Source organism: Astyanax mexicanus, chromosome 4 (genome assembly GCF_023375975.1).
Source record: "Astyanax mexicanus isolate ESR-SI-001 chromosome 4, AstMex3_surface, whole genome shotgun sequence".
Taxonomy (NCBI): Eukaryota; Metazoa; Chordata; class Actinopteri; order Characiformes; family Acestrorhamphidae; genus Astyanax; species Astyanax mexicanus.
The window spans coordinates 12,305,487-12,331,715 of NC_064411.1; the positions used below are offsets into that span (position 1 = coordinate 12,305,487).

The following is a 26,229-nucleotide window of genomic DNA, read 5'->3' on the forward strand; positions in this document are numbered from 1 at the left end:
ACGCAGGATGGAGTGCCAATCCATGTTTGGGCACACGCACACACACATACACAGACCACACACACACACACACATATACTGGTTTTGGTGGTTTACAAGGTCATTTCCAAATTCCGGTACTGGACATGGTTTAAAAGGACACATATTTCTTTCAATCTTTGCAACATGATAAATATTTTTAAAAATAGTATAAGCTTAAGATATGATACATCCAATTTAAAATTTCAATTCTGTGCATTTTCTTTCATGATATGATGTATCTGACCTTTTGGTGGTTTACAGAGACGTATCTGTAACGCTGATTATAAGGTCTGACATGGTTTAAAAGGACAGTACATTTTACACTACACATACCTGGTAATAATCTGTTTTAGAAGACCAACCATGAATAACAAGGACAGTCTGAACACCACACACATACCTGACAAGACTCAATAGGAGGAACCACCCATTGGGCTATATCTACCTACCACAAAAGCCCAAATAAGACATCGAGACCTGCCTTGCATTTCACCCCTATGGCTGTGCTGCTGTGTATAGAGAAACAAGATCCATAGGCCTGAACAAACAGATTGTAAAGAAGAATAAAGAAGATTCTTTTAAGATTCTTAAAAGTTTGTTTTTGGGGTAGTAGTGTTGCCTACTACCGAAAGGTGGAGGGTTAGTTTAGCAGTGATTGGGGGGAGACCACAAACGTTCAATAACAGAAGAGCCATTTTCTGGAAATGGAGACATTAAATCAATAAGAGGGTCTGGAGTACAACAGAGCACAATAATATGAAAATTATGAATAGTAGCAGCAATTTAAATTAATATGATGTTCAGCTAAATCAAACCTGAACTTTCCCGATTCTTATTTAAAGACCAGTGGATGTGGGAGAAAACAAAAGTGCTGCAGGAGTGGATATGTTCTGAGATGCAGTGTCTAAACAACAACAAAAAAGTGTGATGTGCTGTACTTGCTCAGTGGACAATTGCAGGTGACTCCCTTGTCTTGCTCCCAGAGCTGCCAGTGTAAAAAACAAAAAGTTACCAGCCAAAGTGTTCAGTGACAAGTTCAAATTTGCAAAGAAAATCAGGCCCATTTGATATCAGAATATTAAATACCTAAAGCCCTGACAAATTATCTTGAATGAAAGGAAGCAAACCATCAATACAATGAACAAAGTCCAGATTTGCTCAGCACTGCCACCAAAACTAAATGCACTAAAGTATTTATGACCCTGATCAGAAGCCAAGCTGGCCAGTGGTCACTAATACCGGATGCTCTGCCATTTTGCATTTTTCACAGTCCTCTTTGGAGGCAGTAAGTCCATCCATGATGTGACCCTTTAGGTGTCTAAAGACAGCTTTAGTCTCATCCTGGGACCATGGCCTCTTCACAACAGACCTCGTCTTCTTCACAAGAATGCTGGATGAAACACTGGGTACACCTTGCAGAAATAAAAAACAGATTTGGAACAAACTCATTGACAATATAAGCACAGCATTAGTTAAGAAAAAGTATATTGAACATTAAATTCTGCCAAGTTATAGTAAAAAAGTACAGATTATATTCAAATTAAAGTCTGTTCATGTTTATCATTCATTTCCAGAATATAACAGCAATATGTATGGAAGTAAAACAGTGTCACCAGACTTTGAAATTTAAAAGCATTTGAATTTCTAGCACTGAATTATTTTCCATTGAATTATTGCATGTAATTTTTTTGCCTCTGAATTAAACTCTTGTATTTTTCAATACATCATTTTCACTATTTTTTTTTTCAATGTAAAAAAATTCAAAAGCAAAAATTCAAGTTTAAAAAATTCAAGTAAAATAAATTCAAGGTGTTCAAATTCGACATGTCAAATTCGCAGCTCAAAATTCGCGGCACAAAATACAGATTAAACATCCGGGACACACAGGATGAGCAATCGATTCAGTCTTCAATCCAAGCAACAACCAGCCAATCAAGTCACGCTCCGGAGATCACGTGATAGCGACGCAACTTCGCTGCGGAGGGGAAGCAATGGCGGCAAACCCGAATGACAGGAGCTCGGTGAGTACATTAACTCTTTTTATTGACTTTTGATTTGTAAAACATTGTCTTATGCGAGCATGGTTTATTTACGGGGAGGTTCTAGCAGCAGAACTTTGACACTGGGCTTCAGATGAGATAAGAAGCAGTCCATAGTTAGCTAGCGTTTGTTAGTCTTGCCAGGGGAGCTTGTTTACTAACATTGGCTAGCTGACTAGCGTTAAGGTTCAACGTAATTTAGCCAAAAGAAAATAATGTCACTTAGCTACAACAAGCTACTAAATTAACTAACTAGCTAGGTTAGTAAGTTAACTAGCTATACCTTAATGATCAATACAATATCAAGTGTCATGTTTGGACTGGGTACTAATGCAGCAAAAACCTTGTTTGAACTCTTATTCTAATGTGACAGACTTAATATTAGGTCGATCAGACATTGTTGGTGTTACTGTCAATACTACTATAACTGTTGTTAATATTACTACTACTAACAAAAAAAATTATGATTATCTTTGAAAATATAGGTTTGATCTGTTTCGTCAATATTTTATTGTAACAACTTATTAAAGCTTACAAGAATTATTACTTTTAATTAGTTAAAAAGGATCAACCCAATTCATAGTTTCCTGCCTGATAAACAGTGTCAAACTGTGTTTCTGTATAAATCTTACTATGTGACATTAGTCAAACTTATTTTGAGTGGTCCGCAGACAGTTCGAGTAGTAGGTCCTATAAAAGTAGAACCTATGTATATAAGTTGATTTTCTGGCAACAATGCTAATAAATATGCAACCTCTGTTCTTTAAGATGCTTTGTCTTTATAATAACCTGTTCTAAATATCTGCAATATATGTTCTAAATATAGCAATTATTATATATGATTCTGAGTAAACAGTACTTTTGTTTGCGATTATATTATGACCTTTTTTACCCTCTTGTAGGAACTGCTGAATCATATTTTAGAAAGACTTAACTCTCATTTGGAACACATTTTGAGACGTGTGCCTGTGGTTCTGGACTTCTTAGAGTTTACTTGCACGCAAGAGCTTGTATTTTTAAATGCTGTATCCAGTCAAGTATCTGTTTGTCGAGAGGTCATGTGACGCGCGTGATGAGTCCACAAGCACGTTGACGGTGCTCTCGCGACCCCGGCTCTTTTTGGACTTATTTTCTTTAATATTCTCTTTGGCTACGATTTCAGACGATTTGTCTGATTCTCCTTTATGGCTACCACTCGACAGCAACTTAACTTGACTCCAACATCTTCTCCAACAAAGAAGAAATCGGGAGCCGAAAAGGACGACCCGGTAGGCTTCATCAGGCGGTCGCTGCAGCAGTTGTTCACATCGCTAACAGGCAAGGAGGTGGAAGTCGAGCGAGACGACAAGCACAGAATGACAGAAACCGAGGATCATCCGGTATGGTGATAGAGATCTGATCCTTCGCGAGGCGAGGAAGAAGGGGGCCAGTGAAATTCAACGGCGGATCCACGCTCAGCTTCTTCCCCGACTTTTCCCCTTGTACGGCCAAGAAACGGAGCTCCTTTACTATAGTTCGCAGGGAGATGAGGGAGGCAGGCATTCAGAACTTTCTTATTTTTCCAGCGATCCTCAAGGTCTTAATCAACGGAGAAATTAAAATGCTGAACGATCCGGAAGAAGCCCGACAGTTCCTCGTCTCCCGGATTCAATCGACCTCTGCAGAAATGGAGCAAGTTTAATTGCAACCTGAGAGGTAGCAGTATCTTAATTTTGTTTTCTGACTGCCAACTATGAGTCTGGACTAAAATTGAGGAAACTGGAGCATCCTACTTTGTTGTTGTGCCACTTGCGAACTTCACACGCTGTTAAAATGGCTTGCTATGTAGAGTGGGTTTATTGCTTTCAGTCTATGATAATTCACGGTTTAGGTTTTTACTCTAAATTTATTAGAGCTGGGATTTGTGTCCTTAACGTGCATAGACCAATGTGGTTGCCACGGATTGTTGACGGGGAGGGAGGCATGCCTGAGCTGTGAGTATGCTCAGGTTGCAGTAGTTTGGTGGGGTGGGTTTTCTTTGGGTATTTGTTGGTGTTGTAATTGGGACGGGTTTGGGGGTGGGATCCTGACAGACTCCAATTTAATGTGATATGCTTTACCTATGCTGTATTTGGTAAGGATTTGGTTTCAGTGAATCTAATATCCGATAGTCATGACTGATTTAAATATTCTAAGCTGGAATGTTAATGGTTTAAATTATCCCCATAAGTGTACAAGCTGTTTGGAATTGTTAGGACGAAAAAAGATTGATCTAGCTTTAATCCAGGAATCACATTAGAGGGGAGAAGATGTTCACAAGTGTAACAATACATTTTATGAAGTGATTTCTTATTCCACTGCGGGCAGCAAAACGAGCGGTACTATGATTATTGCACGAAGGAAATTACAGATTACTATTTTGGAAAAGGGCGGCGATGCGGAGGGCAGAATAGCTCACGTTAAAACTCTGGTTGCTAATAGAAAGATTGCGTTTCTCTCCGTTTATGCCCCCTCTACCGGAGACTAGGGCTGCCACGATTAGTCGACTAGTCACGATTATGTCGACTATTAAAATAGTCGACGACTAATTTAATAGTCGATTAGTCGTTTTTTTTTTTTTCCTTTGTTTTTCTCTCCAAACTGCTGCGACTGCCTTTCTGTCCTGGACGCACATGCGCAGTAGTGGAAACCGGGGTAGGTAGTGGACGACATCTCAGGACATTATACAGACAGGCTCTGGTTTCATGGCTACCCCGCTACAGAACTCAAAAGTGTGGGATCACCAAGAAAATAAAAGTGAAACGCGTGCAATGCAATATCTGCAATGAAGAACTTGCCTTCCTCGGCAGCACAACCGCGATGCACGAGCACCTGAAAAGGAGGCATGTTGTGGCTGATTAAATGACGAAGAAGCTAAATTGCTATTTAGCTGCTAAAATTAGCGTAAACAGAGCGTTAACTTAGTACTTAACTTACTCATCTTGATAGCTTTAAAACAGAGGTCACTAATAGGCGGACCGCGATACGGATCCAGACCCAGACGTTGTCACAAATGCCGTCCCAAACCGATAAACTACAGAGAAGGATTTCATTCTGACAGTGGCTTCTGTTTTCAGTGCTTTTTGGTGCAGTAAACTCACAGATCAGTCATGTGTGGTGTAAAATCACCAAACGCTCTCCTCTGCCAATCAGATCTGTGCAGACCGCTGCCCTGGCTAGTGAATTGGGACGCGGACAGGGAAAAACGCCTTTATAAAGAGATAGGGAGCCCAAGAACTGGCAGAAAAACAAGATCGGGCAGAAACTAAAGACACACTGAGTGCGACAGAGAGACGGTAATGTACACAATATCTGGACAGAGAGGCATTTTTATTAATATACTTTTTTTTCATAATAGTTCAAACAACCTCACGGTTGAGATGTTTCATAAATGCCAGTGCCTTATCCTTATTTTACACAGTTGTTTACACTTTATGCTAAACAGTAAAATAATTGTCTGTTACAACAAGCTGCATATTTCATTAAAGGTTTAATGAACTATGATTTTAATTGTTTTTATTTTTAGTTAGCATATAGCTGAAATCTAATGATGGTTGTATAATAGCAGCTGCATTCTATTGTGATAAACTGTGTTTTATATTCAATTAACGTATGATCCGATTAGTCGACTAATCATAAAAAATAATCGGTGATTAGTCGACTATAAAAATAATCGTTTGTGGCAGCCCTACCGGAGACCCGAGCTTTTACTCTGCTTTATCTACCTATCTTTTGGATATGACAGACTGTGGTGTTTTTTTAGGGGCAGATATGAATGCAGTTATGTATTGTACATTAGATCAATCAGGAGAGAATGAATGTCATGGGCAGAAACAGTGTACGGAGAAACTTAAACAATGCCTATCTTCGTATTCATTTTTCTCAAACAGACACAGAACATACTCTCGAATTGATAACGTATTTATATCTAGATCTCTCCTATTATTAGTGCCCATGGCAGATATCTGGGCTATGACTTTATCAGATCATAATAGTAATTTTTTCAGATTAGTAATAACCCCTAAGCCGCCACGAGCACCACGATGGCGTTTTATCATCAATTTTTTACAAGATAAAGCTTAACTGGGCACAGTTCAAAACTGAATTAAAAGAGTTTATCAAAGTGAATCAGGGTTCAGTGGATGATCCACGTATATACTTTGGGATGCAGTGAAGGGCTTTAATAGAAACAATTCAGTATCGTATGCATCATGGAATAATAAACAACGCCTTAAGAAGATAGCTGATCTTGAAGCGCAGCTAACATCTCTAGAGCACTCTAATCAGATTTTATTTTCAGATTATACTGCAAACTAAATTTTTGTTATAAAGCAAGAACTTAATCAGTTGTTAAGGTATAAAGCAGAATTTCTAATACAAAGATCAAGGCAAAATTATTATTTACATGGAAGTAGGCCAAGTCACTTACTGGCCCTAAGACTGCGTAGTAACGAGAAATGTGCCAATATTACAGCTGTTAAATCTGCTGCTGGTGAGATCTTGACTGACGAAACTGATATAAATGAAACATTCCGTTCTTTTTATTCTGAACTATATACATCTGAGGTAAACTCCAAAACTGACGCCACCTTATCTTTCCTTTCCTCGCTTAACTTACCATGTATTACAGATCCTGAGGCAGAAGTCTTAGCCGAACCAATCACTCTCGATGAATTGAAATCTGCAAGGAAAAGGAAAGGCTCCCGTTTTAGACGAATCCCATGTGAATTTTCTTTTACATTTTGCACTGAATTGGGCCCTTTTCTATTGGAAATGATACAACACTCCCTTAGAAAGGGTTTTAGAACCTTCTAACATGGCTGTTAGAAGGACAAAGACCCTACTTCATGTGCTAGCTACCGTCCACTTTCATTGATTGGCTCAGACATAAAATTAAATGCTAAAGTTTTGGCTTGTCAATTACAAGCATTTATGACTAAACTAGTCCAACAAGATCAAACCAGTCTTATAAAATCACATAATATTTCAGACAATCTTATACGTCTACTACATGTTATTCACTCTTCGGACCAGACAGATTGCCTACATGTAGTATTGTCTCTAGATGCTCTGAAAGCTTTCAATAGACTTGAATGGAGCTACTTATGGTTAGTCTTAGAAAAAATGGGTCTGGGTCCAAATTTTATAGACATGATTAAAGTTCTATATTCCAATCCAACAGCAGTTATTCTAACAGGACATACTTGTTCACAACCATTTAAATTAGGCAGAGGGACCGGTCAAGGTTGTCCCCTTTCTCCCCTGCTATTTGCTTTGTCCCTTGAACCCCTTACACAGGCTGTTCGTCAATCGTCATTGATCTCACCAATAGTTATTAACAACACAGCTCATCATATATCCTTATATGCGGACGATATTTTACTGTTTCTGGACAAGCCAAATTATTCTATTACCCATATTTTGACACTATTTGATCATTTTAGTCTCCTCTCTGGTTACAAGATTAACTGGAATAAAGCCTGTTTTCTCCGACTTAATTTCGACCCTAATACGATAAAATTTCTAGTACTATCCCGATTGTCAACTCGTTTAAATATCTTGGTATAGAAAGTTTTCCTTCCTTACTTGACACTGCAACAAAAAACTTTAATGGCATTTTATCTAAAATCAGTTCTGACCTTTCCAATTGGTCTCATTTCCCTAATTCCCTACATGCATGCATATCGGCAGTTAAAATTAATGTTCTTCCTTGCATTAACTTTCATTCATGTATGATTCCCCTCCCTCCACCAGATGGGTTTTGGGACAAGCTTAGATCTAGGGCTGCCACAAACGATTATTTTTATAGTCGACTAATCACCGATTATTTTTTATGATTAGTCGACTAATCGGATCATACGTTAATTGAATATAAAACACAGTTTATCACAATAGAATGCAGCTGCTATTATACAACCAACATTAGATTTCAGCTATATGCTAACTAAAAATAAAAACAATTAAAATCATAGTTCATTAAACCTTTAATGAAATATGCAGCTTGTTGTAACAGACAATTATTTTACTGTTTAGCATAAAGTGTAAACAACTGTGTAAAATAAGGATAAGGCACTGGCATTTATGAAACATCTCAACCGTGAGGTTGTTTGAACTATTATGAAAAAAAAGTATATTAATAAAAAATGCCTCTCTGTCCAGATAGTGTACATTACCGTACACAGGGCAGCGGTCTGCACAGATCTGATTGGCAGAGGAGAGCGTTTGGTGATTTTACACCACACATGACTGATCTGTGAGTTTACTGCACCGAAAAGCACTGAAAACAGAAGCCACTGTCAGAATGAAATCCTTCTCTGTAGTTTATCGGTTTGGGATGGCATTTGTGACAACGTCTGGGTCCGGATCCGGATCGCGGTCCGCCTATTAGTGACCTCTGTTTTAAAGCTATCAAGATGAGTAAGTTAAGTACTAAGTTAACGCTCTGTTTACGCTAATTTTAGCAGCTAAATAGCAATTTAGCTTCTTCGTCATTTAATCAGCCACAACATGCCTCCTTTTCAGGTGCTCGTGCATCGCGGTTGTGCTGCCGAGGAAGGCAAGTTCTTCATTGCAGATATTGCATTGCACGCGTTTCACTTTTATTTTCTTGGTGATCCCACACTTTTGAGTTCTGTAGCGGGGTAGCCATGAAACCAGAGCCTGTCTGTATAATGTCCTGAGATGTCGTCCACTACCTACCCCGGTTTCCACCACTGCGCATGTGCGTCCAGGACAGAAAGGCAGTCGCAGCAGTTTGGAGAGAAAAACAAAGAAAAAAAAAAAACGACTAATCGACTATTAAATTAGTCGTCGACTATTTTAATAGTCGACATAATCGTGACTAGTCGACTAATCGTGGCAGCCCTACTTAGATCTAAACTGTCTTTCTATATTTGGAATGGGAAACGTCCACGTATTAAGTGTTTGACGATTCAACGTAGTAAACCAGAGGGAGGTCTTTTGTTACCAAATTTCAAGCTCTTTGCCCAAGCTTTTTACTGCGAACAGTGGCAGTTTGGCTTAACCCAAATCTTTGTACATCGTGGCGTCCAATTGAAGAGGCTTTTGTTGCACCACACAATCTGGAGGACTTGATATTTAGTGGCATATCTTTCAGACAATGTAAATTACGTTTTGGCACTATAATATCATACTTAATATCCACATGGAGAACCATAGAGAAACTGACTGGATCAGTTGTAAAATGGCATCATCATTCCCCCCTTTTTTACAATTATAATCTCTCAGTAAATGCTCCTTTTTTCTGCCCGCAGTGGTCACAGAGACACATTAAACCATTTAATGATGTATACAGTGATGAATGCCTAAAGTCTTTTCAGGACCTTCAATCTCAATTTGATATACCGACTACCTCTTTTCATATGTATTTACGAATTAGATCAGCACTTCGTGCTAATGGGGTTTTAACAAACACAAAGCTACCCATACATCCTTTGCGTAAGTTAATTTTACAGGGTGATCAAACCCCAAACATTTACTCTTTTTTACTGAAATCTACATACACCCCTGTCAGTTATCCCGGTATGGAAAAATGACCTGAATAACGATTTACAAAACATCTCTCCTGACCATATTTGGGGTTTAACATTCATATCCTCAAAAAATCCAAATCACCAAGTAGTCCATTGGAAATTTATACATAGAATATATTTAACTCCATTGAAGCGATACCACATGCAACTGACAAATTCTCCCTTATGTGATGCGCGTTGTCTAGGGCAATTAGGAACTTTTATGCATTATTTCTGGTCCTGTCCTAAGTTATCAATGTTCTGGAGTCAATTGACACCGGATACATCCACACTTTTTGAGGAAGAACTACTTTTAACTCCAGATTTATTTTTTCTAAATAACTTCTCTTATCTTAATCTGTCATCATGGCAGAGGAATTTGCTGTTGGCAGCTTTTACAGCTGCAAAACTTCTATTGACAAAACGCTGGGATTCCACATTTAAGTTGTGCAGAAATATTGGACTCAAACCTTACTGGACATTCTATCTATGGAGCTATCAACAGCCCGGATACATGGTGCCAAAGCCAGGACATTGAGAAGGTGGCGGGACGCCTTTGAAAAGGTGAAGCTGCTTCTTGGACTAAAGTGAACTTTCAAAATTGGACTGTTATGACTGATTGCTGGAGTTATTATACATTTATTTTATTATTATTTTTTTTTTCTTCTTCTTCTCTTTAGAGGCGAAAGTATATTGATACGCCTGGGTGGGGCTGTCAAGAAGGGGGGAGGGAATCGTGGGTGGTTGTTTAAAAAAAGAAAGAAAAACAAAAACAATTGTTCACAAAAAAAAAAACAGTGAAGACCAAGTCCATCTGGTATAACTTTAGCATTTATTACATACAGTGTTAAAAAGCTTGTATCAATTTGGTGTACATTTTTGAACAGTGTTAAATTGAATGTTTTTGTTTTTCTTCAGTATAAAATTGTTCGAATATTAATGGTGACCATCACAAAGTAAAGCATTAACTATTGAATACAAGGAGTAAGTGCTTCTCTTTGGGGTAGTCTAAATGGTACTATTGATCAATTAAGTAAAAGCTCCCCTTATTTGGTTGATTTTCAGTAATCAAAGTTTATTATTCAATTTTAAATTAAATATGGACTACATGATTCCAGTTTCATTATATTATATACCAATAGAACTAAGCATATAAAAAAATAATTTGTAAACATAGGGTTTGTTGGTGTAAAGCACTCTTACATCTTGATTCACATAGGTATGGACTGTTGTCAGAGTTTAAATCGGTCAGTGGCTCATCTGTATTTTCTGCTGTTAAGATAGCAACATGCCAGATTTTACCTGAACACACCTCACTTCCAGACCACCACGCCCAAACTCTGACACTATTTTAACGGCGTTGCTTTCATGCTGGCTGATTTTTTTCTTTGTTCTCTCTTTTCTATCTTTTATGATTGAATATTACAAGGATATTACTTCAGTAGTGAGCGGGGGGCAAAGACTTGATTCATATTTGCAAACTGTTTCCCATTTTGCACACAATCATACTGTGAGAATTTCAGGTTTACTAAATAGGTGGACCCAAACACAGACACCAAATATGCAGAAAGAGTTTCAACCAATCATCTTTCACATAATGTTAAACAGTTACAAGTGATTATTATTATCTAGCTAGTAGGGCTGAACGATTAATTGCATTTGCGATAATATCGCGATATTTTAAAACGCGATTCTCTAATCGCACTGGCTGCGATTTGACTGGTCACGTGACTTGGGAGCGAGCCAAGCCGAGGACGAGCGGAGCATACCCGAGCAGAAGGCAGGGAGGTGGAGAAGTGAAGTCAACACAGCGCACTTTAGGGCGTTTTCACACCAGCACGGTTTGGTCCGGTTAAAACGAACTCTGGTCCGTTTGCAACTTTAGTGCGGTTCGATTGAGCAGGTGTAAAAACAGTAATCGCACTCGGGTGCGGATCAAAAGAACCGGACCGAGACCAGCTAGAGGACGTGGTCTCGGTCCGGTACCAAACAAACTCTGGAGCGGTGTGCTTGTGGTGAGAACGTGATCCGGTCTCGATCCGACCCAGCTATTAAATATAAGCCATTTATTTGAGCTAAACTGATGATAAAGCAAGCATAGTTTAAACCAGGGGTCTCAAAGTACCGTTTCATACGGCCCCTCACGGGTTAACAAAATAAACATACATCTGGCCCGCAATTCAATTTAATTATTTATGCTTTATTATGTTCGTTTTCATATTTTATCTTAACTTGTATTTTGGTGTGTGTGTGGTTTTTGTTTTTTTGCTTACGCTGCGTTGCCTGCTTTAATAGTCTCCAGTAGCCTTCAACAGTCTAACCTTGCAGCCGTGGTGTGTCCACTAAACTCCGTAGTTATAAACATCCTGAGGTTAGCAGCGCGCTAACTGACCTGTTTATAATGTAATCCGAGCAGTGACTCCGTGACGCTGCTCTAAACTGCTGCTGTTAGCTGCTTGGGCTGAAAGATGAACTGTAGAGAGCTGTATTATCCGGTTAGTGGGGTTATTTTATTTCATACACAGAAGAACTTAAAAATTTTAAAAACGCTCCAGACTGGCTCAGCTGAGCCCTGTAGCCCGTGGCTGGGCTGTAGCTCTGACTAAGCAAAGACTGCGGGCTTGTGGTGCTGCAGCTGCAGCTCCGACTAGTGGTTGGATGAAGAAATGCTAAATCTGTCACAGCTCACAATTTTTGATTTTATATTTATTAAGCCTTATTTCAGTATCAAACGTTTTGATCAAAGTTAATATAACTTGTACTTGATGTAATTTCTATTCACTTGACTAGTTTGGTTCTTGATTGATGGAGTTTTTGGATTTCATAACATGACAAATTAAAAGGATTTATGTTAATAGAACAACAAGCAACCATTTTTCCATGCAACTGTAATATTTGATTGAATAAATAGTATATTGAGAGTTATTTAACATAAAGGAGTAATTACATTCATTTTATATTACATCTGGTTACATTTTCTTATATTTATAAATTACATCTGGCCCTCAGAGGACAGCCAATATGCCAATGTGGCCCTCGGCAAAAATGAGTTTGAGACCCCTGGTTTAAACTGATATATTAGCCAGATAACGCTAATTACCACAGCTGTGAACAAACACTGTGTCCATGCACGCGCTGCATTCACTGCTCTGTTTATTATGTATAAATCTGCGCTGCATGTAGAAACACTGTGTTTGAAAGTGCAGCGTTTCAGCGTTCAGTGTTAAAGCACAGATATTTGCGCTGGAACACACAATATTCTCGCTGTATTTACTTTTTTCGTATATTTATATTTAATGTACTCCCGTGTCAGACAGCTCTGACCAATCAGAGGACACAGGCTGCTCGCGTGGTTTATTGATGCGCATTTTGGTGCGTTTACATTTATGCGTATGGGAAACCAGACCGAACAGAGCGAGAAAACGCACCAAGTAAACGAACTCATTAGAAACGAACTACAGGTGTGAAAACGCCCTTGTTGCACAATGGCTTCAGGCTCGACAGAACACATCAGTTGTGTAGAATTACTTTGGCTTTAAAAAAGAAGATGCTGCTCAACATCAGGTACTTTGCTAAACGTGCCTTGCTACTGTTGCTACGACGCGAGGTAACACTACAAACCAGTGCAGCATCTTCAAATACAGAAAATAAAGAGTTGGTTAAAGCAGATTCTCTTTGTTTTTTGCACTTTAATTTTTCATGATGTTACTAGCTGGAGAGCAGTAAGTTAAATGTTTTATATCTATGTTTTTTTCTAATAAAAAAAATGGTGAAAAGGAAAAGCTATTTATCTATTTATTTTTCTATAAAAAAACAAATGGTGAAAAGGAAAAGCATAGATTTTTTGCTTTATTGTTATCTGTGCTTTAAATAAATCTGACATTGTTTATTATTAAACAGATTGATTTATTGCTTCTGTTGTTGAAAAATACTTGAGAAGACAAAAAAATCGCATTTTAAATCGCAATCGCAATTTATAGATAAAAAATTGCAATTAGATTATTTTCCAAAATCGTTCAGCCCTACTAGCTAGCTGTTCACATATTCTATTATATTTGGCCTGTAGACTACTGTAGTTATTTAACTATTTTAATTAAAGCTGCATTAGCTAAATTCATTGGCAGGTTATTTAGCAAAAATTTTGCTAACTAAAATCAAATGTCAACAGCTAGCTAGCTAATAATAATTACCTGTAACTCTCTGACAGTTAATGTGCTAAGTAACCTAAACCTATTCAAATATTATGTACAGTTATTTTATGTACTGAATGTATAAAAAGTAGAACTATGTTGGAACTATTGAGAAAATACTTCACAACGCACACAATGCACACAAGAAAAAAATTGTGGAAGCAACGTTTTTATCTAAGCTAGATTATGGTGATGTGATTTACAGACATGCGTCAGCAACTACACTCAAACCACTAGATTTTGTATATCATGCGGCGCTAAGATTCATTACTGGTACACATCACTGTTCACTCTATGAAAAAGTTGGATGGTCTTCTCTTGCTGTGTGCCAGGAAACACACTGGTTTATTTTCGTTTTTTAAAGCACATCCTCACCATATGCCTCCGTACATCTCACAAAAACGTATTAAAAATAACACAACCTACCAGACTCACTCCAGTAACTGGAGCATCGAAAGTTTTAACTGAACTGGGAAAATCTGCTTTTCGTTACAGTGCACCAGCGAGCTGGAATTCACTACAGGAAACTCTAAAGCTCAGCTCGCTGGTGTCACTAAATCATTTTAAACTTCTAGTCTCTAACCACCTTCAAGGTGATCTTTATGATCTTTGGTATGTTTTCAGTTTCTTTATTTTTTTAGTTAACCTTTTAGTTTTTAATGCTGGTTTGTTTTAGCTATTTTTCCACATTTCTTTTTAGTTTATTTATTTTCTTTGATTATTTTTGGTTATTGCTTTTGTAAACCCTATCCCCAGTTATTTGGATGAAATAAGGGCTTGAGTTTTATCTGTTCTTTCCCTTCTCTATGTTTGTAGAAATTAAATAAAATAATAGAAAATATAAAACACAATAAAAGGACTATCACACAGGTATATAAAAATAGCCCGTAGTTTACTGAGTGTATCAAAACGGTAGGGCAAAATAAGGCTTAGAATTGAGTGTCCTTTTCAGTACTTTTAACAAAAAATAAATAAATAGCAGGCTTCAATCAACAATAGAGTTATATCTTTTCAAGACAGAGCAGTTTAGTACCTTTTTTAGATGCAATAGTACAAATGTAGCGTGTAAATACCCATATGTAAATTTAAGACACAAATAAGAAAGTTATATTTTAAACAGTACCCCAATAATTTAAAATACTATTATTTAAATAACCAACTGTTTTAATGATTATTATTGCTCAGAATTATGTTTTAGGATTAGATCTTATTTTAGAAGCAGTATCTTAGATTTTAGCTGTAGGATTGATTTTAGGTTAATATACCCCTTTTTTCTTACTTTCAAAACTACACTGTCAGTTATATATTTAAACCCTAAATCAGAAATGTACCTTTTAAAGTTAGTTTGTAAAATAAAATACCATCTTAAATTAAACATGTGGGCCCACTCTAAAGAATACACTCATAAAGAACAGAATTATAGATGAAATGAACAGAACTAAACGGTGCAGGTCTGGTTCGGAGCTTAAAGGGATAGTTCGGGATTTTTGACATGAATCTGTATGGCATCAACATGACCAGTTTCGTGCATTCTCGCTGACTTACCCCCGACCATGTCCGGTGAGCGGAGTTCTTGTCCAGTATTGTCCGAGCCGAAAGTAGTCCGGCATGTTTGCTGGGGTCACGAAACGAAAGCGTTTTTCTTCCCAAGAAAAACGAGTGCAAAAGAGTGATTTATTTTCATAACAAAAAACGGTGTCTGCAAAAGTCACGCCTCATTATCACTGGGGCACTACTTTCATTTTGGATCAGTGCGCGCGATTGCGCAACCTGGCAGCTAGTCTACGGTTTCGATTTCACTGTTTACTGTTCGGGAACATGTCGGACTACGAGAGCGACGAGGAATATATTGATTTCCGCTCAGAGCCAAGGGGGTATCTTTATGAGCCTGAGTATACTGAGGAGGAACTTGCCCAAATCGAATTGGATCGTGCAGAAAGAGAGAGGGTGGACAGAGAAATGATTGAGACCGAAGCTGGAGCCGCTGCTGCTGCGATACCAAGGGTGGCACTTGTTTGAAGTGCGAACTAATGCCGACAGAGGTGGAATGTTACTGCTGCCACGAGTGGGATTTAGTTATGCCCGAGATACAGAACCTGTCAATTGATGAGGACGTCGGCGGGCCAGCTGCTGCCTGCATCACAAACAACAGCGGGCATGGAGAAACATAGTCATCCTCGCTGAAGTGCGCACCGCAAACACGAAGCTTCTTCATTTTCACCACTTTGGTGTCCACATGGAAGCCCATTGCAAGTATCCAAAGTTGCCTGAGAGCAATGTCAGTCACGGGGATACGATGGAAACTGTGCGGAGAATCAGCCACATCTTTGTTGCTACAGCCTGGATAATCACAAGTCCGCACCATTTTAACACACACACATACAAATGTATAAATCTGTGTTCAAGAAGCTTCTAAAAGCCGATAAACTTCTCTCTAAAGCTTGCTCTTTGCGTTGCTGGTTGAAGCTGAGCGCAGCCAATGATCTGAAAGACTAGTGCGCTGCTCGCAGTTAGAATGACATGCGCACTGATCCAAAATGAAAGTAGTGCCCCAGTGATAATGAGGCGTGACTTTTGCAGACACCGTTTTTTGTTATGAAAATAAATCACTCTTTTGCACTCGTACTGTTTTGGGAAGAAAAACGCTTTCGTTTCGTGACCCCAGCAAACATGCCGGACTACTTTCGGCTCGGACAATACTGGACAAGAACTCCGCTCAGCGGACATGGTCGGGGGTAAGTCAGTGAGAATGCACGACACTGGTCATGTTGATGCCATACAGATTCATGTCAAAAATCCCGAACTATCCCTTTAATGTCCGCTTTACTCTAACGAGCAGAAATAAGAGTTTCAGATTTACCTCAGATTCAGTGAATATGAGCGGGAGCAGAGCGCGGGGTCCTGCAGCACGGAGCGTTTTCCCTCAGAGGAACTCTGATCCACGCGGGGACTCAGAGCGCTCTCTGGTTAGCAGTGTTAGCGGTCCTGGTGTTCAGTGGAGGCGGAGAGAGCGCGAGTCAGTCCGGGGAACAGTCTGTCGGAGCGGCGCTGCAGCGGAGAGTTCACGGCTAGCGCAGAGCAGCTAATACACGAGGCTAAACACAGCTAGCCGAGCTGGCTAAGCTAACAGTGCTAACAGAACTTTACTTATAGAGAGATTATCCCAGCTTTATCCACCAGCTCACTCTCAGTATGGACTTCAGTGTCCTTAAAATTACCGGTTAGTTTAATTAATACTGATTATTAGTGAATTTAGTTCAGCCTGTGAGGAACTTTTTCCTCCTCGCCTCTCCCGCGCTGCTACTCCCGCATCTCCGCTGTTCTCTCTCGTCCCGTGGGCGGGCCTGTTCCAATCCTCTACTCCACCTTCACCTGTACACTTCTCCCTCAGTAGATCCCTTAATCACTTTTAGCTAACCTTCCTGCATTAACACAGAAAATAAATGAAATATGTGATCTGTACTGCTTTTCTTTTTAAACTATTTACACAAACACAATGACTATTTTGAACATGTTTAGTACTCTTTTAAACCATCACTATGCATTTATAAGACTTTAATTATTACTGTGTTTATTTGTGTATCTATTTTAGAACTAGGCAGTTTTACATTTTTTACCCGGGGCTACATGAGAAATATGCGAGAGGGGTGTATCCCATAGTGAGATACCGAATGAACGCTTGAAAGAGAACACAAATTACATTTAAGAAAAAAAATTGCAAGAAATAAAACAAATTTACCAGACTGTTACACACTGTTACTAGTGCTGAAACACTTACATTGGTCAGTAAAAAAGCAACTGCTTTGTTTGTACATTTAGCTAGGCTAGCTACCAATAATAGTGGTCAGTTAAACAGCAAATGCTGTGTTTGGATATTTAGTTAGCTAGCTATCAATACTAGTAGTCAGTAATACAGGAAATGCTTTGTTTATACATTTGGTCAGTAAAATAGCAAATGCTGTGTTTGGATATTTAGCTAGGCAAGCTACCAATAATAATGGTCAATAATTAAGTAAATAACAATTAAGTATAGTTGGTGAATGACTATGCTCTTCAAAAAACAACACAACCCACAAGCATTCACATAAAAAAAACCTTATAAACATGAAATCAAGTTAAAAACATGTTACTCTACCTTTGGAAGTTATTGTATATTTAACCCTTTTAAGCCTGAACCAATAACAAAAAAACATATTTTTTTCCGAATTTCAATCTTAAATTGACTATTATGTTACAATTCAACACAAATCCATTTTACATTGGATTTCTCTGTTGGGCGCCTTTGAGTATTTAACAAATAATAACATGAGACAATCTCAGGGCTATAGGTTTCATGTCAAACATATGTTGAGAAAACACAATGAGATTGCAGATCTGCAATCTAAAAGCCGTTTATTAAAACACACAGATGAGTAAATATAGAGGTGAAGCAATACAAAGATAATAGTTTGTAGTGGATAAAAACAATTAAGAAACTACAAGATTTGGATATTCTTAGTAAATTTTGGAGATTAAAAACCTTAAACAACATATAATATTCAATAAGAAAAAGATAAGAGAGCATAAAACTTGAGTAATACAACAACCAAATATCCCTCTATGGTAACAGATTTTTAATCAGAACGACTGAACCACAGACAAACGAGAACACCATCAGAGGGAATGAATGAGCCCACAACCTTACTGCACTACACAAGTCTGGAGGGGGTTGATTTCAGTATGGGAACTACAGCTGGAGCGTTTTATTTAACCTCTGGAAAGGATTTTGTTGGCCTCTCTGCAGAGTCTGCATGCTCCTCTGGTCCACATGGCAGTACCCAGCACAGTGTCGTCTCTCTGTGGCTCTGGGTCTCACTTTTGGGAGCACACTCTGGAGTTCCTCAGGTGGTGTTTTCACTTCTTCTTTCATACAGATGGGCCTAGCGGTTAATAGCATTAAGCTAAGCTATGCTAAGCTTGGGGAATTGAGGACGGCTTCCACAGAGTGAAAAAAGAGATACTAGAAATTAATAGAAATAAGCAAATCTGCATATACTAGAAAGGGGGTTAAAATCATTAAAATCATAAGCTCTGAAGGTTTGGTCCAAAACATTTAGTTGCCAGCTAAGAATCCTACTCACTATGACATCTAAATTTTAAAGACTACGTTTTTTCCATTCTTCCGAACTGAACTCCTACCGTAATTACCCTAAAAACTCAGCTCTGTCTCACAAAGAATGTCCTGGAATATCGTACATATTAGAAAACATAACATGGAATTCAATAAACATGATCGCTGGATGAGATTCATTTTGCTGAACCTGTAAAATCCATTGTTAAATTCAGTTCATGTTTGTTTCTGGTGGAACGTGTCCCAAGTGACAAAATGAAACATTTGTGTAGGATAAGGTGTTCTGTCTGAAAGATTTACGATTTGCACTTTTAATTGCCGTGGGACAAATTTGGCACAGTTTTCTCTCCTGTGTGAATGCGCTGGTGTTTTTTGAGTTTACTCTGTTGATTAAAACTCTCCCCACAGTATGAGCAGTGATACGGTTTCTCTCCTGTGTGAATGCGCTGGTGTTTTTGAAGATTACTCTGTTGAGTAAAACTCTTCCCACAGTCTGAGCAGTAATACGGTTTCTCTCCTGTGTGAATGCGCTGGTGTGTTTTGAGACTACTCGGTTCAGTAAAACTCTTCCCACAGTCTGAGCAGTGATACGGTTTCTCTCCTGTGTGAATGCGCTGGTGTTTTTGAAGATTAGTCTGTTGAGTAAAACTCTTCCCACAGTCTGAGCAGTAATACGGTTTCTCTCCTGTGTGAATGCGCTGGTGTGTTTTGAGACTACTCGGTTCAGTAAAACTCTTCCCACAGTCTGAGCAGTGATACGGTTTCTCTCCTGTGTGAATGCGCTGGTGTTTTTTAAGATTACTCTGTGTAGTAAAACCCTTCCCACAGTCTGAGCAGTGATACGGTTTCTCTCCTGTGTGAATGCGCTGGTGTATTTTGAGAGTATTTGGTGCAGTAAAACTGTTCCCACAGTCTGAGCAGTGATACGGTTTCTCTCCTGTGTGAATGCGCTGGTGATTTTTGAGATGACTCTGTTGATTAAAAGTCTTCCCACAGTCTGAGCAGTGATATGGTTTCTCTCCTGTGTGAATGCGCTGGTGAATTTTGAGATTACTCTGTTTAGTAAAACTCTTCCCACAGTCTGAGCAGTGATACGGTTTCTCTCCTGTGTGAATGCGCTGGTGAATTTTGAGATTACTCTGTTTAGTAAAACTCTTTCCACAGTCTGAGCAGTGATACGGTTTCTCTCCTGTGTGAATGCGCTGGTGTTTTTTGAGATCACTCTGTTTAGTAAAACTCTTGACAGAGTGCTGATGTTTCTCCATGTCGGGGCTTGGCTTCATTTGTCTGTTAAACTATCAAACAATGTCTGTGTGTTCTGGAGATTCTTCAGGACGGCTTGTGCTTCAGCTCTTTCAGCAGTTTAACATTGCTCTTAGTTAAATATCCTGGTTGTTGGTGATGAAGTTCAGGAGAATAATTTCATTTCTGGAAAACACAAAGAAAAATGCAGTTATATATTACAATAAAAGCAGGTCAATTAACTGAAGAGAACTGCCTGAGGTGCCTATATTGACATCTGAGACATCTTCATATTACCATAAATGTTTCAGTATTTTTTCCCACTTCTAAGTCCTTAGTGTAAAGGGGGTGCTGGTGGTCCTCCAGTCACTAGAGGTAGCCCACATTTTACCACTTGCAATAATCAGGCTGACGCCTGTTTACTGCCTTTATGAACACTGCCCACTGTTTAGACAAACAGTCTTGATTATTTTCTGGTCTCCCTAGATCCTGAGAACGTAAAGAAAGAAGAAAACATTTTTACCCTTTAATCTGAAGCTTCGAGGCTTGTGCCAAAATCATTCTACATTGATCACGTGACCAATGATGTCCAAAGCTTTTTCCTTCACACTAATTTATAAAACATTCCTTTTTTACAACTCCAGATAACATTATTTTCCAACACATTAGCTTCAGACTAACAGTGATATGCACTCCTAAAGTCCTTTTTATGTAGATCACAAGTGAAAATTTGGTGAGAAATGTAATTGTAATTGTGCTTTTTACCCAGAAAGACTGCAGCTCCACATCAATGGCTTAACTGATTTGTTTACTAAATCAATTTAGTAAATGGTGGCGTATCATAGCATCTGGTCGAAGCCCAACTTCATCTGTAGAACCAGAGAGCAGCAGAAGCTCTACACCAGCAGATTCAGAGCAGCAGCTCCAAATTTCATCAACTCTAACTAAATGTTACTAAAGCAGTAAATCATTCTAGCACTTCCACCTTAAATATTATCAATTTCTCTTAGTTGTCCAGGAAATGTAACAAAACGTTTAGTGAATAAAATAAAATTACTATATGAACTCAGTGTATTTCAGCAGTTGATTTGCTTGAGAGAGAGTGAATTCTTGTCCTGACTCTTAACTTTTTCCATATTTAGATAATATTACTTTTTTCCAGACGAGGGACCGAAAGATATAAATCCTTGGGTTTTACAGATTGAGTGGGTCGATGACGAGGCAGAGAGCTCAGGATAAGATTGGCTAACGTTCTCTTTCACAAAGAAACCCGGGTGCTTTTTAATTATTTTATTATAATAAATGTTCTTTTATACAAAGCACAGTATCAGTGGAGACTTATTGCTTGCATCTACATACCATCACAGCTCCAGCAATTACATTTTAATTAGGGGTGTGACGAGACACTAATATCACAAGACGAGACACGATAATGGGTTCATGAGAACGAGATGAGATTTAAAAATAAAACTTTAATGAAAACTTCAAAAATGAAAAATGGCTTGAAAACTAGTTTTTGTTTTATTTGACAAAATCATATAACGCAAACTTAACAGGATGGTTTCTCTTACATTGATTCTATAAGAAATAAAAATAAGAATAACAAAAATATTTTTTTTTAGGTCTTATAAAGTGCAAACAATACGTGCAAACCACAATCAGTCATATTAAGTCTATGGTTTGTGTTATTTTCTCCTAAATCTCTTGTAATTTAACTATGCATAACCATAATTAGTCATATTAAGACTATGCTTGAAGTGCAAACAGTTACAGAACATTTTTTAAATACAGTACAGATCTAAGGGATTAGTACAACTGCCTATGAAACAGTCACATGTAGGATTTACTTACAGTATTTATATATGGTTTGTGTCTTGTTGGTCACTCTGTTACCGTTTATTGTTTCCACTGGAGCCAAAATGCAGCCAGACATACGACTTAAAAGTAGCAGAAGCATCTTCTACGCAACTGCCTGTATTTTCCTCTTCTGTTAAGAGCTGCTCTCACAGCTCAGCCACCACACTCGCTGCTATCGCTACTGTGTTGCAAGATCCCTCTTAAAAAGTCCACACTAGGTGACAGGACAAAAACATTGGCAACATTAGCCAGCAAGGTAACATTAGATACTTCGTTAAAAAAAGCACTGTGAACATTGGCTAGCTAGAGAACATTAGCTACTTGGTTAAAAAACGCTGGCAACATAGTTAACACCAGCTACTTTGGTCCCCTATTATGGGCCAGTCCTGCCTATTAAACAGCTCTCTTTTTCTCTCTGCCAGTCGCGTTAAGGACACATATCAGCTCCCACTGTAGAAGAACACTTAAACATTATTCTCACAAAATAAATCACATCATTAAACATTTTACTATTGCTAACTCTTTTTTAAATCTCTGCAAAAAGCTGTGTGATTTTATGTACCACGAACGATGGAGAAAAATATAAAATATATATTTTTTTTAAAACAGCAACTGGATAGAAGGGTACATTCACTTTGAAGGTAAGTGAAGGTTCTAGCCCACTTTAGGTAACCTAACCAATGCTATTTCGATAGCCAAGCTAAGCTAGCAGGCAATTTCAAACTATAATATACTACTAGAAGCCTTAAACACATTAAATTTGTGATGAGTTGTTGTTATATAGTCTAAATGGTAGGATAATGTACAAGCTGTCTGTAATGGTTAATCCTTTCCTTTATAATTAACTTCAGCTGTTAGGTGTGGTATTGGTAACAACACTGGGTCATTTTACAAGCTAATTTTGCTAATGCTAATGCTCCTGCCTTAGTGCTGAAAGAATCTGTAAATCTAAGCTTACTGTAAATAAACAGAAGCGCTTTACACCCAAATAAACAGTTTTCAGAGGAGAAATCTGTGTAGATTAACATCTAGCGCTCACTAACCTTAAAAAGAGAGAGAGAGAGAGAGAGAGAGAGAGAGAGAGAGAGAGAGAGAGAGAGAGAGAGAGAGAGAGAGAGAGAGAGAGAAACTTCTTCATACCTTCTGTAGTTCAGCTGATCCTGCTCTTCCTCCTCTCCAGCTACAGACCCCGGAAGCTCAGCCTCATCCGGGTTATGTAGAGCCCCGCCCCCTCCCCCGCTATATCACATTATACCCCATCACCGCTAGAGGGAGCCCGCGAGGGAGACCTCAATACATGGAGCTGAATGGAGCTAAACAGCTAAAACTCTCATTTAAAACACTGTATAACTACTTCTCTGGAGTTTCCCTTTAATTTTACAAAGTAGAACAAAGTATTTCACTAAAATAGGAAAGAAAACTTACCCCTATATTTCCATTTTCTACAACTAATGTTTTTTATTCAGTAGATTTACTAGCATTACTGCTACTGATGCTTTACACACAGACCTCTTTTAAAAGAATTAAAACTGCAGTTTATAAGCTTTAATAATTATCTCTGCGGTGATGAAATAGTTGTAGTCTGACAGAGGAAGGTCTGATGAATTAATTTCACTATGGGTTTATGTTGACACAATGTATAGTTTAGGCAGCAGACTGATAAAACTATGCCCACCCTGTATTCATATCATAATGGTATATAACTATTTATCGCCTATAGTGTGATGACTCCTACATCTACAATTACGCTTTTTTCATAGATAACTCCATGTTTTCTGACAGAGGAGGGTCTGATGAATTAATTTCACTATGGGTTTATGTTGACACAATGTATAGTTTAGGCTGCAGACTGATAAAACTATGCCCTTTCTGTATTAAGATAATTTAATGGCTAGGGGTGTAAGAAAATATCGATACACTTTCGCGATACTGTATCGATTCTCAAAAACGCTGTATCGATTTTTTTATTAAGTGTGTTTTTATTCAACTCCCGGCAGCTAGATTGCAGACAGTAGTTAACTTTTGTGTTGTTTATTCACCCGGCCGCGAGGTGGCAGTGCTGTGATCTATCTTGATCCATTCGGTGCCTCCAGTACACTGCAAGTAAGTACAGCTCTGCATTAGCATTAGCACCCCGCTGGCGATGGCAGAATCTAAACGCGTTAGGCTGGCTCCTGGGGTGTACAGAGCTGAAGTGTGGGCTCATTTTGTCTTCCACAATGGAGAACGCAGAGTGTTTAAAACTGTTGAAAAAAGTGGCATGATATTGGATGCTACAGGACCTGTTATTGAGCTCCCACCGTTCTGATTGTTTACAAATCATACTATTTCCACTTAGATTAAATTAGATTGTATGAAGTTTTTTAAAGTATCGTGATATATCGCATTGTGAGCCCTGTATCGTGATACGTATCGTATCGCCAGGTTGGTGCCAATACACAGCCCTATTAATGGCATGTATCGCCTATAGTATAAGTGACCCCTACGTCTACAATTACGCTTTTTTGATAGTAAACTACATGTTTTCTGACAGAGGAGGGTCTGATGAATTAATTTCACTATGGGTTTATGTTGACACAATGTATAGTTTAGGCAGCAGACTGATACAACTATGCCCACCCTGTATTCATATCATTTAATGGGATATAACCATGTATCGCCTATAGTGTGATGACTCCTACATCTACAATTACGCTTTTTTCATAGATAACTCCATGTTTTCTGACAGAGGAGGGTCTAATGAATATTTTTCACTATGGGTTTATGTTGACACAATGTATAGTTTAGACAGCAGATTGATAAAACTATGCCCACCCTTTATTAATATCATTTAATGGGATAAAATAATGTGTATACGTATTTTTTCATATATAATACTACTTTTTGTTTTCAAATATTATAATAATAGTGTAGCCTAAGGATATTAAAATAGCATTTTGTCTAATATTAACTAAAAATGTATTAACCGCTTGGGTCTTTTATTTTGAAACACGCACTTCCGGTTGCCGTCGGATTTGTCCTTCTAATGTTGCTGTCTTCGCGCTGCTCGGAGGAAGAGCAGGATCAGCTGAACTACAGAAGGTATGAAGAAGTTTCTCTCTCTCTCTCTCTCTCTCTCTTTTTATTTCAAAAGCCAAGCAAGCGCTGGATCTACACAGATTCCTCTCCTGAAAACTGTTTATTTGGGTGTAAAGCGCTTCTGTTTATTTACAGTAAGCTTAGATTTACAGATTTTTCCAGCACTATGGCAGGAGCATTAGCATTAGCAAAATGCGCTCTTTGCACAACTACTTTTCATCAGTGCTGCTCCAGCGTTTCCTGTTTGGCTTTTCCAATACACTCGTTATGGCAGTATTTTCAGCTGGTGTTTACAAGAGCTTCTAAAAATTTACCTCAACTTCAAGAAGACCAGTAAAGCCTACCACTAGAAAGCTAGAGAAAGACTTTAAACTATATACCTATAAACTACATCATACCTACACACTACCAAGATTTTTTCTTATATTTTACGTTAGCCCACACAGCTCAGCATTAGCTAGTATAGCTAACTAGCTTGCTAGGTGCATTACTGATAGTTGTTAGTTTCTCCTGTTATCAAATGGAAGTCTAATAAAATGCTAGTAATAATAATAAAGCTAACTATAATAATCATCATAAAAATAATTAGACAAATGCTAGCTATAATAATAAAAATGCTGGCTTTAACAATGCTAACTATAATAATAATGATAGTAAATATAATAATCCTTATAAAAAGAATCATACACATGCTAGCATTATTAATATTAATAATAATAAAAGTGCTAGCTATAATAATAATAATAATAATAATAATAATATCTAGCTGTAATAATAATATCTAGCTATAATAATAATAATATTATCAATAATAATAATAATAATAATAGCTAGCTATAATAATAAAAATGCTAGCTGGTGGATCTTTCAGCCAAGTACGTTTAGCTGATCTCCTCTCCCAAACACTTGGAACCTGGGTGCTGTAACGTTAATAATTCCATTTAAAAAGCAGTGGCACTGCTTGCTTTTCCAGTCGTCTCCAAACTTCTGACGTTTCTGGTTTAACTTCTGACCATTTTGACCTCTCGCCAGTAAAAAAAAAAGTACGTTTTGCCTATACAGGCGAATGTAAACAATACAACCGGAAACGTCCAAGCCGCATTATTTGAAAACGGAAATGTGTCAGAGCCGTGAGTGCAAGG

At 38.1% G+C, this 26,229-nt stretch overlaps 3 protein-coding genes and 1 long non-coding RNA gene across 9 annotated transcripts in view; 2 read left to right on the plus strand and 2 right to left on the minus strand.

Moving 5' to 3' along the window:
• The window catches only part of LOC125801269 (zinc finger protein 239-like), a 108,446-nt gene extending 85,281 nt beyond the window's left edge, over nt 1–23,165 (minus strand). Inside the window, exon 1 of the mRNA XM_049477716.1 lies at nt 23,150–23,165. The gene's annotated coding sequence lies outside the window, so the exon portion shown is untranslated. The remainder of the gene's footprint in view (nt 1–23,149) is intronic.
• Nucleotides 1–26,229, plus strand: part of LOC125801341 (zinc finger protein 239-like) — a 289,352-nt gene that overhangs the window by 257,022 nt on the left and 6,101 nt on the right. The window contains exon 1 of one of the 4 annotated variants that reach the window (XM_049477903.1): nt 25,010–25,090. The exons of the other annotated variants lie outside the window; for them this stretch is intronic. The gene's annotated coding sequence lies outside the window, so the exon portion shown is untranslated. Of the gene's footprint in view, nt 1–25,009; nt 25,091–26,229 lie in introns of those variants that run through there. 4 annotated transcript variants of the gene reach the window in all.
• The window catches only part of LOC111189946 (uncharacterized), a 131,133-nt gene that overhangs the window by 89,407 nt on the left and 15,497 nt on the right, over nt 1–26,229 (plus strand). The window lies entirely within an intron of this gene.
• The window catches only part of LOC125801354 (zinc finger protein 239-like), a 38,308-nt gene continuing 30,254 nt past the window's right edge, over nt 18,176–26,229 (minus strand). Inside the window, exons 1-3 of one of the 3 annotated variants that reach the window (XM_049477941.1) lie at nt 22,004–22,334; nt 20,450–21,021; nt 18,176–20,338 (exon numbers count right to left, since the gene is read on the minus strand). In XM_049477941.1, the coding sequence (XP_049333898.1) occupies nt 19,222–20,193 (972 nt within the window). In that variant the 5' untranslated portion in view covers nt 20,194–20,338; nt 20,450–21,021; nt 22,004–22,334 and the 3' untranslated portion in view covers nt 18,176–19,221. Of the gene's footprint in view, nt 20,339–20,449; nt 21,022–22,003; nt 22,335–26,229 lie in introns of those variants that run through there. The other 2 variants (XM_049477942.1, XM_049477943.1) reach the window with 2 other exon arrangements.